We start from the raw sequence: 11,900 nt of genomic DNA, 5'->3' as shown, positions 1-11,900 counted from the left end.
GCCAAGATACAGTCCATATTAGGTTCTATTAACTTTTGTGCATAGGGGGCCCGCATCAGTTGTTTTCGATCAGGTTGTGGAAGAAATATAATAGTTTCCACTTTGATACAGTACACGTACTACACCATACGGGCGTATCCTTAGTTTCGCGTTTAAGGATGATTTGGAAACACTTCCGCAGTTAAAGTATGTGCATGATATACCAAATGTTGTGTCGCTGCATGCGTCGGTAGTAGTCCGTTCACACGCCTGTTGATTCCCGTAGGAATTCTGGAAGGTTCTCAATATACATCTATACAGCATATATGCAATAAGAACTCACCTCGCGTTATCTCGAAAGCTGCAAACGTGCTGGCGGCAGCAGGTATACTAAAGCAGGTAGTTTCATTAGATATCAAAAGCTCTCAGAGAGGCCATTTTCAATTACCTTCTCAATACTGTCAAGTCGCATGTGATACGGGAATAAGTATCCCTTTTATCTAATTCAAGCTAGTTACTCACATGAAGGCGTTAATCCGCGGTAGAGCCCCGCGCTACAAATGTAACAGCATGAGAGTCGCTTATGTCCCAAGGAAGGCGGATACTCACAAGCCTGACTCCCCTATTATTGCTCTAAGCTCGTTTGCAATATACTGCACAGGCGTCCCGCTGGGTGGTATTGGACGTAATTGTACCCTAGACTTAGCCACATCTGAAAATCGACGTAAATTACACGACTCATAGGGAGTAAGGCAGTAGGACGTGACTAACCTAGCGGATAACATGCCGTCCAGTATGCTATCTGATGTTGATATCATCAGAAGTAGATGACAAAAAGTTGATAATCCACATACTCCTCCGGTTGACCCACTGGCCAATAATGCCCACACTGGAACCTGTTCGCCATATCTTTTCTGGAATTGACGTTTCGAGTATTCATATGCTTATTAATGTTGAAGACAAAGTAGTTAGTTGGCGAACTGCAGGCATCCTTTCTGAACATCGAAATGAGGTCACCTGTGTAAAAACTAAAGTCAAATCAGTCATGACATTCCACGCCAGTTTTCTGGTTGCACGCACCCGGCATAAGCAGGAATCTCTCTTGCAAAAGTGACCTTGAAGATGGAAATTTAAAGTGCACTCCAGACAATGGGTAGACATCACATACCCAAAAGCCGCGCATGATGCCCTTTCTAAAACCCCATTCTGACCACATTTCCGTCACGACAGCTCGTAGGCGTTTATCGGTTGCCGCACCGTACTGCCCCTGCATACGCACCTTGAACATCTCCACTGAATTTGACAAGGCTATAGGTTAGGCTATGCTATACATGAAAGATTGTATACGCGCCTGGGCTCGCAAGAATGGTGTTGGCTGCGCCTGCCATGGCACCAGCTGCAGCGGTCTCCTTAAGAGATAGTTGGGGGAATGGCGAAATAATTCTTTTTGAAAACGCGTACGAAGCGAATAACAAAGAGTTAACCCCAGCAATTCCTATGAGAGGACTGGCCATTCCTATGATCAAGTGTTTGAACATGGAACTACACTGCCAATGATCTATATACCTTTATATAACGCGAAAAATCCTTCCTTTCGTACAGTCTGCATCAAGATATCCATGGGTCCTTTCTTAGATAATTTGCCGATTTAATACGCCAGGAAGCCATAGAGACATGGATGCAAAGACTCACAAACATGCCCTCTATATATGATGAAATTAGAAAGCGCAAAACAAACAAAAAAGATGAAAAGAAAACACTGAACTCGGTGCGATCTGTGCTCGTGTCTTGACTGTATCGAGTGGCTGTCCTACCAGGACTTGGGATGCACCCCCGACGCTTCCTGCCAGTAATTCATTGAAAGTCGAGATATAGGTCACTGACGCTTTGTCCGACATGAGTATAGGTGACACGCAAGTCCAGGAGGGTTAAAACGCAAGAAAGGACTGAACACTGCATCTCTCTTCGCATATCTGAAAGACAACTTGCATGCGACTGACGTGATCAACAAAATACTCACGCCTTTACTTTGGTCACGCGATTTTGTTGCCACTGCCCAGAGCAAAGATAGTTAACGTTCTAACCACCGTTAATAGAGATCCACGGATCCATCGAAGTCATATTTATACAGGAAAAACGCAAGGATCATCCGGACATCTAATTGTTCAACCACTTTTCGCTTGGTGACCCAGTTTTAGTTGACCGCGACATCAAAATCACATCCGTTATGCCCAAGAGGAGCTCACAGAAGAGTGCCAATGCGAATCCTTCATCGAACTGGCTTGCTCTACAAAAGGTGCGCTTACAAGTACTCGAAAAGGGATGAACTGAAAAACCAATTATCGCATAGAAACTTTCAGCTGGTTCTAAGAACATCAATGATGCCATGTCGCGTAAGCGTAGAAAACTGAATCATGCAACATCGTCTTCTACGCTAGTTACATCTTTCGCCACGTCTGTGGGATCGACGTCAGCGTCTTTTCCTCGAGGGTACACGGTGTCGAAGGTTGAAGAAGAATTACCAGATGTTGAAACCCGGGAAATGAGAAACGGAGAATCTATCGCAAACCTGCGTAAAATGGTCCTTGGTCAACTTGAATATACATCTGCGCAGCAAGCGTACGTATTCTCTATATTAATATCAGACGAACTCGTTTCTTATACTGTTGCTTCAAGTCCGGGAAAATACCTTGCGCTCGATTGCGAAATGGTTGGTGTAGGCACTGATGGAGAAGAATCTTCCCTTGCACGTGTCAGTCTCGTAAACTATTACGGTGCAGTTCAATTAGATGAGTTTGTGCGACAACGAGAACGTGTTGTCGATTATCGCACTCAATGGAGTGGCATCCGTCCAGCCGATATGGTCAAAGGTATGAACCACGTCGCAAGAAAATGGCGCTCGCTGATACTCTTTTATTGCAAAGCCAAACCCTTTCAAGAAATACAAAAAAAGGTCGCTGAGTTATTGAAGGACCGAATACTAGTTGGGCATGCCGTACACAATGATCTCAAGGTCGGAAGATGAGATTTCGATTTACAAGTAGCGGGGACATTGGACTGACGGTCTACTAGGTTCTGTTGTTGTCACATTCCAGACATATAACTCGTGATACTCAGCAGTATGCCAGCAAGTTCAAGGTTATGAATACCAATCGCCCCGCTCTCCGGAATCTTGTAAAACAGGAAGTTGGCGTTACTATCCAAGGTGGTGAACACTCCAGTGTGCGTTTCGTTCGAATTACCTTATTACAGTATGAGTCCTCATATGGGCTATAGGTAACTGATGCGAGAGCCACCATGGCTGTATTCAGGATACATCGGAAAGAGTGGGAAAAAGGATCGAGACCACTTTCTGTAAATGCGGAGGATAGCAGCGTAACGTCCAAGAAGCGCAAGCACTCGGAAGAGACCGACGACTTGGAGCATTCCACTTCAAAAGAGGTCGTAAATAAAGCCGAAAGCAAGACATTTCCTGGAGGCGGTAGAAAGGGTGTCAGCTCGGGGTTGTCTACGGTAGTGAAGCGCAGTAATAAAATCCGCAGCTCAAGCCCTGGAGAAAAGTCCCAGTGGTGGAAGAGCCTTGGTGGAAATGTAGGTTCGTCTAAGGGATCAATGCGACTCAAAATGGGATAGTTTATGGGCTATGGTACGTTCGTATATCTTGTTCGACGAGCATATTTAAACCGTTCCTTGTGTCGTCTGTAGATATGAACCGCCCAGAGTCCATTCCTGAAGTCCACATGGGCTTTGTTACTACGATCATTCACAGGAAGTGCCCGAGTGGGGTGATTTACTACCGGGTATAGACCTGGATTGCTACACTGAAGGCGTCGAGATGACATCACAGTATTTAAACGCACACTGGCAAGAATTAAATAATTGCCAACAGTGCCGCGATGTGACCTGTCTGAATATAACTTTCTACTCTCTACATGGATGTTTACTTGAAAAATACAGCACACATTATCGACTCTCTATAGTTAGGAAAGCCTGTAATCTACTGAGCCGTGACTGAACTTGATGTAATGAGTAGAACTAGCATAGTACTTTAGTGGTACTCAGTGAAGAAATCGTCGGCGACAATAGCTATAGGTTATATTGTTTTCGTTTAGAAATATTAATTCAGTCTCTAGTTCGAAATCGAACGAAAACATACACACTGTCACTGCTTTCTTTTGACTTTTCTTGAGGAACCTTTTGTCTTCCTTATCACGCTCATAGCAACTTGAACGCCTTTCTGATTTCGATGACGCTGATAGCCAAACGGTCGGTCTTCATGCATGTTCACGACGACATAGATCATGATAGATGAAGGACGTTATGCCACGATTTGGTTCATTCATTCATACAGTAATTGACAACCAGAATTCAAAGAGAGAACAAGGTCGGGAGGTTACAGCATTCACATTGCAGACTGCCGCGTTGCGGGAAAAGGAAGGCCACCGTGACTGTGGCAGGACCCACCAGGATCTACACGATGCTTCACTTGCCTTATACCCTGCTCCCTTATCTTTCCGCACATACAGATACGTTCTTTCAAATCAGACACTCACACTCGCAAATTATATACCAGTAGCGTTCATGCCAAAGAAGGGGCCGCCTTATGACCCGAACACTGCAGATGCAACGTATGTCGTGATTGTATGCCCATGGGGGGTGCATCGGAATAGCAAGGAGCGCAAAACTAGCGACATTGACAGACTGGGAGCTTGGGTTCGATTTATGCTGAAAGAGGCCAAGGACTCCAAGTTCAGGCAAAACACGATAGTGGAGTGTGTGTATATGATGACTACAGTGAGCTTCACGAAACAATTCATTCGTCCTTCTCCTTCTCCTTTTCGCTGATAGTTATTTTCTGACAAATAGCGAGATGAAGTGATCGTACAATTGCCAAAAGGCACAACAATTACACCCCTTCTTGGAGAGCATAGATGGGCAGCCATAACGCTGAATTGGAAAGGGTCACCTGAAGACCCCAAAGCTTCCTGCATATTCGAGTACAACTTTCGGAACAATGGCGACCCCGCAAATCGTGAGCAATTTATTTACTCGCATATTGTCTGCATTTATCACATATGCAGACAACTGGACTGAATATTACCCCCGACCTGAGTTACCCCATGGCGAGAAGGTCCCTGCTAAATCACCTTATCCCAGACCAAATTGGATAGAATTGAGTAAAGTTGGGAATATTCGAAATCTCATTCTCCCTATTCCCATCCCTCCCGAACCTAGTCCCACGCCTGAAGTACGTTGCGTCTTCGTCTCATGCAATTGTCAGGTTGAAACTGTTCTCATCAGCCTGTGTATCATCCGTATGAACCACCCGCTCACCATCCTGCCCACTCTATTTACCCTAACGACCCCATACCCGAGCCGGAAGAGCCTGTAAAGGTGGAGGTGGAGGTAAAAGAAGAAGGTATTTTCATCAAGCCAGATCCTGAGGAACAAGAGGCAGAGGAGAAAGCCTTGTTAGTGCAGAAAGGAGATCCTTACGAAGAAGGTTTGTATCAAGACGCACACCTGGCATTAACTTTCGAGACTAATCGCAGATTAGAAAATGCTGCGCAGCTATTTTTGCAATCATTTGAAGTCAAGGAAGAAGAAGATGTAAAGCCATTTATAAAACCAGAATATACAGAAGAATTACTCGCTGTTAGGGAAGAAACCCACATTCCTAGTGGTAAATTTCTCATGGCATCTTCACTCGACACTGTTTTCTCATGAGTAAATAATAGATTCACACTATCGGCCCTCTGAGGAACTTTTAGCCAGTATTGCATTACTACAGCACCGAACAGAGTCAAATGGTAGACATCCCGCGTACGATGTTTGATGAATTCATGAATTCATGACAACTTCACAGTAATAGAAAACCATGATAGACCTGTCAAGATGGAACCAGTCGAAACTCGTATGCCATCTAATAGTGGCACATATTGTAAATATAACTTTGTTTTATTTATTCTCTACTTTATTATTCATTGCTATGATATATCTAGCTTCATCAGGTTATCAGCCATCTAGGGCCTTGTTCGATGCTTTCGAAAGCCTTCAAGGACGGAATAGCTTAACAGAAGGTACGGTTATTGTTTGGTAAGAATATCTACACTCTCGTGTCAAACAGCACCGGCTCGCCACATAGCAATCAAGCCAGAACCAAGGCATGCCGTAGACCCTATTTCGCCCCTAAGATCGACATCGCAGCACAACACAGTAACAAGAGACCCGCGTCTCCACCCTCGTATGTCCTTTTCCTCTACCTTATGAAGAATGCTGTAATTCCGATCCCGTGGACAGGAAGCAGTATGCCCAAAAGGAGAGAAATGGCTCCAACGAATGAGGATGCAGGCACGTTCGACTTTCGTATATCCGTGGTGATTGCTGATAATATAGTTACAGGCAGAAAAAGAATCAAGACAGAGCACTCGTAGCTAACATATGATACCTAGAGTTTATCGCAGACCTTGTACGGATTATAACAGCAAACTACATGAAATGTATAGAGGTGAAGTACGCAATTACTGGTGTGTGACGAAGTCTTCCAGGCTATCTACCACGGACTCTATGGCGACCTTGGGTTTCAACAACATTTTTGTGTCCCATTCATCCTCTCCTGTCATGGAAACCTTTGAAAGCCTCTGTAGTCCTAAATCAGTTGGACAAAGTACGCGAATACTTGCCGAGTCTTGTGGTTGCCCGTCTTCGTATGCATTATCCATCTTCGCGGGGTCATATGGCATCGCGGAGCTTACCGCCACAACTTCCATGTTTCCAGAGGTGATGTCTTCCCCTATTGCCCTGTTCAGGCGGATAGCTAAGTCTACCATAACGGCGATTTTTGTGTTAAACGCAGTCTTTAGCTTTTCTTGGATTTTATTGATCGGAGCACTGCATCCAGCAGTGACCAGGATATCGACCAAACCGTTGGTAATGGACGAGGCCAGAGTTTCCAGCGTCTCTGGTTCTTCCCGTTGCAATTGTTGTAGGTGAGCTCGTGTGAGTGCCCTCCATCGGCCAGATACGGCTTGTGCTTCTGTTACGAATGTCATTTGAGTCGAATGGCAATTTCATAAATGCAGCTAGCTTACCTGTTTCGCGAACCTTGGTATAAACGCTGTCAAGGAAACGGTCGTAAGTTGGTTCTCCAACGATCCATGCCATGATAATCCATCTCAAGTATAGTACGAGGCATGCTTGGAAGGCGATTTGGACGAGAATGGGATCGTCCTTGTGTTGCTTTGCTACCAAGAAATGAACCATAACTGCTCCCATCATATTAACCACTCGTTGAGGTCCCGCCGACTGCTCTTGACATTGAGGAGCCTTTTTATCAAACTCGAAGGTTTCCACCATTGAGTCCGCCATGCATGCTGAATTCTGAAGGATCTCGGCGTTCAGCTTCTGAAGCGTATTGGTGACCTCAGCACCGGAATAGTTATCTGCGGTCGTGAGGAAGGTCTGCGCCCCCTTGAGCTCCGATGTGCGATCTTCTAACAGCGTTAACAGCTGGTTATACTGCTTCTTCGTGTGGGAAGACTCGTCTTTGAACGCCTTCATATCTACTGCTTGGCGATCAAATTTCTCCTTCAATTGTGTCATCTGTACTTTCAGCGCTTCGAGCTCCTGTTGTAAGGCCACTGATTTCTCCTCTATACCTCTGGCCTCTCCCCTGATCATGTAAATTTCTCTCTTTAGCCCCTCAACCCGTTTTTCCCTCTCGTCCAATTGCTGATCGCGTTCTTTCAGCGATTTCGTAGTCAACCGAAGGTCTGATTCCGCTCGAACTCGAGCTTCGTTGATTTGGCTGAGGAGCGTCTTCGTCTCCTGGTCCCGGGATCGCAACTGTAGTTTCAACTCGTCCCTTTCCTTTGTGATGACCGCTATCATGTCGTCCTTCGCCTGCACATCTGCTCGAGCGATGTTCTCCAGCTCCTCTATACGCTGAAGATAGCTCCCCTCCCTGAATTTAAATTCCTTTAATTGATCCTGCGTGTGGGTCAACTCGTGCTGCAAGCTAGCGATAGCGAGATTCGTGCTTTCCTGCAACTCCTCTCTCTCGCGCCTGGCAGAATCCGTTTCCTGCTTCTGTCTTGACAAAGCGCTTCTACAATCATGCAAATCCCTCAATGCCTTGCCAACGGCTTGCTGAGCACTGTCCTTTAGACTAATCTGAGCAGCAAGACTCTCCTCCGATGCTCGTAACTTCTCCTTGACCTTGTTCATTTCCAATGCCAATGACTCCATCTCCTGTTTTGCTCTCGCCGCACTTCTTGCCTCTCTGCTTCTCGATGTATTCGACTCACTCTGCAGCCTGTCTTCCAACGACTTTTGTAGCATTCGTCCCTCTTCGACCCCAATCCTTCCGCTATAAGACGTATATGAAGATCCCTCCGGAATGCCAGCCCTATCTGCTTCCACGTTGACGAATCCAGAATGATCGTCTCTCTGCGACGACTCAACTCCAAGTACCTCCCAATCTGCCTTGCAGTCGCCATCCCGCGGACTTTGAGACGCTCGCCGGGAAGAAGTTTGCTTTGCTGTTGGCGTTGGCCACCATGACGAAAGCATTTTCCTTGCAGTAAGGGATACGATGAAGGGGTGGTGTAAGGGGTGGTGTATGGAGATAGTAAAGCGCTCTGGTAGTAGTGCGGCAAGGGGACTACAACTTGAATTGCTTCTTGCTAGTACTATGTAAGTAAGCTGTGGTTCTGTTACAGTATGCCATGCACGAGGCTGGCACCTGCCAGTGGGGTGATACTCGTTTGGGCGTCCACCCGTGGTTGGCATAGGCCTCGTGCTTACAACATGGATTTCGACGCAGCCCAGGTGTGATCGGGTAGTACTGCATCCTGCAAGTTCTTGCAGCCCTCACTCATGCTTTCCTCACTGCCAGGGTACTCGAGTGATACGCTGCAAGCATGTTGGAGGTGCGTTGAGTTCATTTCATCAAGGAGAGGGTACGGTAATTCAAATATCAAACGCGTACACGCTGTCTTAGTATGAATCTGCGAGTGGGACATCCATCCTTCACTGATATCACGATAATTTGAAATCAAGCTTAAAGCTCAATTATTGATAGGAGGAACGACTGTCTTCCTCCTGGGTGGTATGCATAGGGGAGACTAAAGCTCAATGAGGCCTCGTTATAAACGTCTATCTGAGTGGCAAGGCGAGTGGCAGATGGACGCATGACTCGTGTTTTGTCGTATTGGCGATTCTCGACTGTGCTTTGAACGAAGCATTTTAATAATGGCACGTTTACCCGGTGAGATCTCCTGAATTATTTACATACTACATCACCGACGATACCGTTCATATAGTATTCAAGGTACCGTACCTGACATGCATGCTCGTCATCATATGGGGATACTTGGCCTGGACCACTGTTGAGATTGGTTGGGTAGAGGATGCTCTGTTGCTTCAATGAAGACATTTGAGCTGCGGGGTGGGAACTGATCATGATCTCACAGTTTACGACCGAGTGCTGGGACTATTATTATTAAGTGTATGATACGATTATAGTATTTGCTATATCGTCTAAGATTTCCTGCTCTTAGCCTTTTTGGTCCTGTAGGGTATCATCTATTTCATAACTTGGTGAAGACCTTCCTGCATCCGAGGTCCAATGTGGCCAGGCCGTATTATGACTCCTTTTGCCCCACAACAGCAGCAAAGAGGTCAGTTTTCGGGATCACTGAGGGGAAGATAGCGAGGTTTCTCCGATATGTTACACTCTCTCTCATCGAAAAACGTCAAACACGTCGCGATTGACAGCATGACCATAGATATAGACGACAGCCAAAAGCCTATTATTACAGCAATAAATGATAGCTCGAGACACCGAGATTAGAATATACACGCAGACGCACCGGCTCCAGGTTTCGTGCTTTCTCGAAAAAGGTTGTTGTTAAGCTTGCCTAGCTCAGTCTTCACCTTGATGAGGAGTGCGATTTGGGCAGCGAATGAGAGAATGGTGAAGAATGTGGCAAGAATTGCGGTCAAAAATCTAGCGCTGAGACGGTGTGACGACGAAAGTGATAGTGCGAGGATGGTAAAAATCATAGCTGCACAGGCGTCACGTATAATCATCCTCTTTTTGAGTAGGGTACACAGAAGGACTTACCGATCGGTTGTGCTACAAGCCCACGAGTCCAAGAGCTGGAGATGCTGGCACCAAGCATGGGCATATAGAGAGGATAAGCGGGTCCTAAAGCGAACTTTAAAGACCTGCAAAAGGGGGGGTTGGAATAGAAGCTCTTACCAGCACCTGAGCAGGATCGAGCACTTGGCGGCACTTCCAAACAAAAGGCCCTAATAGAGTCAATTAAATTAGCAATGAGGGCGAGTCCAACACTCGATGAAAATAAACATACCATACACCAAACTACCATAAAATATACGCGAAAATGTCACTTCGGTTTCAATTGATTATTGCTTACCACTCACCCTTAGCTGTGTTATTTGGTGACCACCTTCAGATGGAACCCAATATAGGCGAACCATGTCCATTGCAGACAGATGGGGCAGCGAGATAGACACCAATAAACCAAGTATGCATGAACAGGACAAAAGAGAAAACCTGAGATCGGATAGGGAAGTTGGCATGATAAAGGAACTGGTCCAAGGAAGCGATCACTGGCAGTACTTGCTCTGCATAAGACAGGTACAAAATATCCTTCAATTTATGTTATCCGTGAGTAAGATGCCACGTCGAAATGATGAAGAACCAACCACACAGCTTGATTCTCAAAAGATCTTGTTTACTTTTAGCCTGATCTCGAAGCACTGAATGAACGGGGTCAAGATTGATCCAGTGTGAGTAGATACAGATTTAGATGGACCACAATATCAAAAATAAAGCCAAGACGAACATGTCTTAAAGCAAGCTGTACCGAGGCGCAGTTTTTGTGAGAAAATGAATATATTCGCATTGATAGTTCACCAAGCAACCCACCGGCATTTTATCAAAACCCGTGCGGACGTTAGCACCAAAGAGTGATTTAAAAACACGGTGCGCTACGAGTATCATGCATTGTCTCCGCGCAGTAGAAGCCTACAAGTATCCCATGCAGTTCTTTCATTTAAGCGATGGGTGGTGTTTTATGCGAAGTGGAATGTGGTAGAATACGTTGTGATATATACTTTTGCTGGGAACCATCCAGTACCTGGGATCTGAATCGCGACTATGACATCTATGGCAAAACAAGTGAGCGTGTTATCTGGATTCTGATCGTTAAACATGAAGCGGTTTACTGCCAATGATAGTGGACTTGAAAGACTCAAAAAGGCAGTCGGTTACAGTCGCTGTGGTAGCGTACTCACCGTTGGTTGTGTTCAGATTGCAAGCGGTATCTGTTCTCCGTACTGTGCGCAGTCAACTGTAACAGAAGCAGAAGCAAAGGTGTCATCCGAATCAACCAATCTCATGCCAAAAAATACACCGGAAGACGGACCGAAGTAGCTCACTTCATCGTACATTTTCCACTTCAGCGAAAGTGATATTACATTCCAGACGTGTCATTGAAACTCTACTCCAGGCTGCGCATCGCACGACCAGCCAGCATCAATGAAATCTGAATTTTACAGTAACGTTTTACAAGGCCCTACACCGAACATGTTTTCGGTGTAATGCCTTGTCATATCATTGTAATGTGACTATCAAATCTTATAATTTTCTCACCAGAGATTATAATATATAAATGGAAACGCAAGAAATCACAGCCTGACTGAACTTGAACAATCTGCGATACAACATTTTTTCGCTCGACGGCGGTTAGAACAACTTGAAGACTATTGACATGATGAACAAGCGGAGTGCAAAACTGTAGTTACTGACGACGTGATCACTCCCCAGGTACTCGTACATCAAGAGGATGTCACTGCAACCGATATCAAGAAACGAGCGCTCAACCACAACC

The 11,900-nt window shown here is 45.5% G+C and overlaps 5 protein-coding genes across 5 annotated transcripts; 2 read left to right on the top strand and 3 right to left on the bottom strand.

The window, feature by feature from the left end:
• Positions 1 to 74: 74 nt before the first annotated feature.
• SERLADRAFT_463513 (uncharacterized protein) lies at positions 75 to 1,972 on the bottom strand (the record flags this gene model as incomplete). Its single annotated transcript, XM_007316552.1, has 13 exons — positions 75 to 270; positions 323 to 369; positions 428 to 437; positions 502 to 533; positions 589 to 691; positions 751 to 781; positions 834 to 922; positions 997 to 1,007; positions 1,060 to 1,094; positions 1,148 to 1,272; positions 1,546 to 1,609; positions 1,672 to 1,682; positions 1,745 to 1,972. The coding sequence occupies 13 exons, from the start codon at positions 1,875 to 1,877 to the stop codon at positions 242 to 244; spliced, it is 720 nt and encodes a 239-aa protein (XP_007316614.1).
• Positions 1,973 to 2,037: 65 nt separating this feature from the next.
• SERLADRAFT_463511 (uncharacterized protein) lies at positions 2,038 to 3,998 on the top strand (the record flags this gene model as incomplete). Its single annotated transcript, XM_007316551.1, has 7 exons — positions 2,038 to 2,275; positions 2,330 to 2,598; positions 2,656 to 2,849; positions 2,904 to 2,992; positions 3,052 to 3,201; positions 3,256 to 3,625; positions 3,685 to 3,998. The coding sequence occupies 6 exons, from the start codon at positions 2,207 to 2,209 to the stop codon at positions 3,610 to 3,612; spliced, it is 1,128 nt and encodes a 375-aa protein (XP_007316613.1).
• A 267-nt stretch (positions 3,999 to 4,265) lies between these two features.
• SERLADRAFT_385111 (uncharacterized protein) lies at positions 4,266 to 4,928 on the top strand (the record flags this gene model as incomplete). The annotated part of the gene is made up of 2 exons (XM_007316550.1): positions 4,266 to 4,773; positions 4,846 to 4,928. Coding segments are annotated over 2 exons (482 nt in total), but the record flags the coding sequence as incomplete, so codon positions are not given.
• Positions 4,929 to 6,418: 1,490 nt separating this feature from the next.
• SERLADRAFT_463507 (uncharacterized protein) lies at positions 6,419 to 7,177 on the bottom strand (the record flags this gene model as incomplete). Its single annotated transcript, XM_007316549.1, has 2 exons — positions 6,419 to 7,015; positions 7,071 to 7,177. The coding sequence occupies 2 exons, from the start codon at positions 7,141 to 7,143 to the stop codon at positions 6,501 to 6,503; spliced, it is 588 nt and encodes a 195-aa protein (XP_007316611.1).
• Positions 7,178 to 9,465: 2,288 nt separating this feature from the next.
• SERLADRAFT_463506 (uncharacterized protein) lies at positions 9,466 to 11,388 on the bottom strand (the record flags this gene model as incomplete). The annotated part of the gene is made up of 8 exons (XM_007316548.1): positions 9,466 to 9,788; positions 9,852 to 10,046; positions 10,106 to 10,189; positions 10,244 to 10,293; positions 10,356 to 10,366; positions 10,429 to 10,657; positions 10,714 to 10,868; positions 10,937 to 11,388. 6 exons carry the CDS (start codon positions 10,585 to 10,587, stop codon positions 9,661 to 9,663), a joined length of 627 nt encoding a protein of 208 aa, XP_007316610.1.
• Between the last annotated feature and the right edge of the window lie 512 nt (positions 11,389 to 11,900).

The sequence above is a fragment of the Serpula lacrymans genome (assembly GCF_000218685.1).
Source record: "Serpula lacrymans var. lacrymans S7.9 unplaced genomic scaffold SERLAscaffold_5, whole genome shotgun sequence".
Lineage (NCBI taxonomy): Eukaryota > Fungi > Basidiomycota > Agaricomycetes > Boletales > Serpulaceae > Serpula > Serpula lacrymans.
This window is presented reverse-complemented; position numbering and strand designations above follow the sequence as displayed.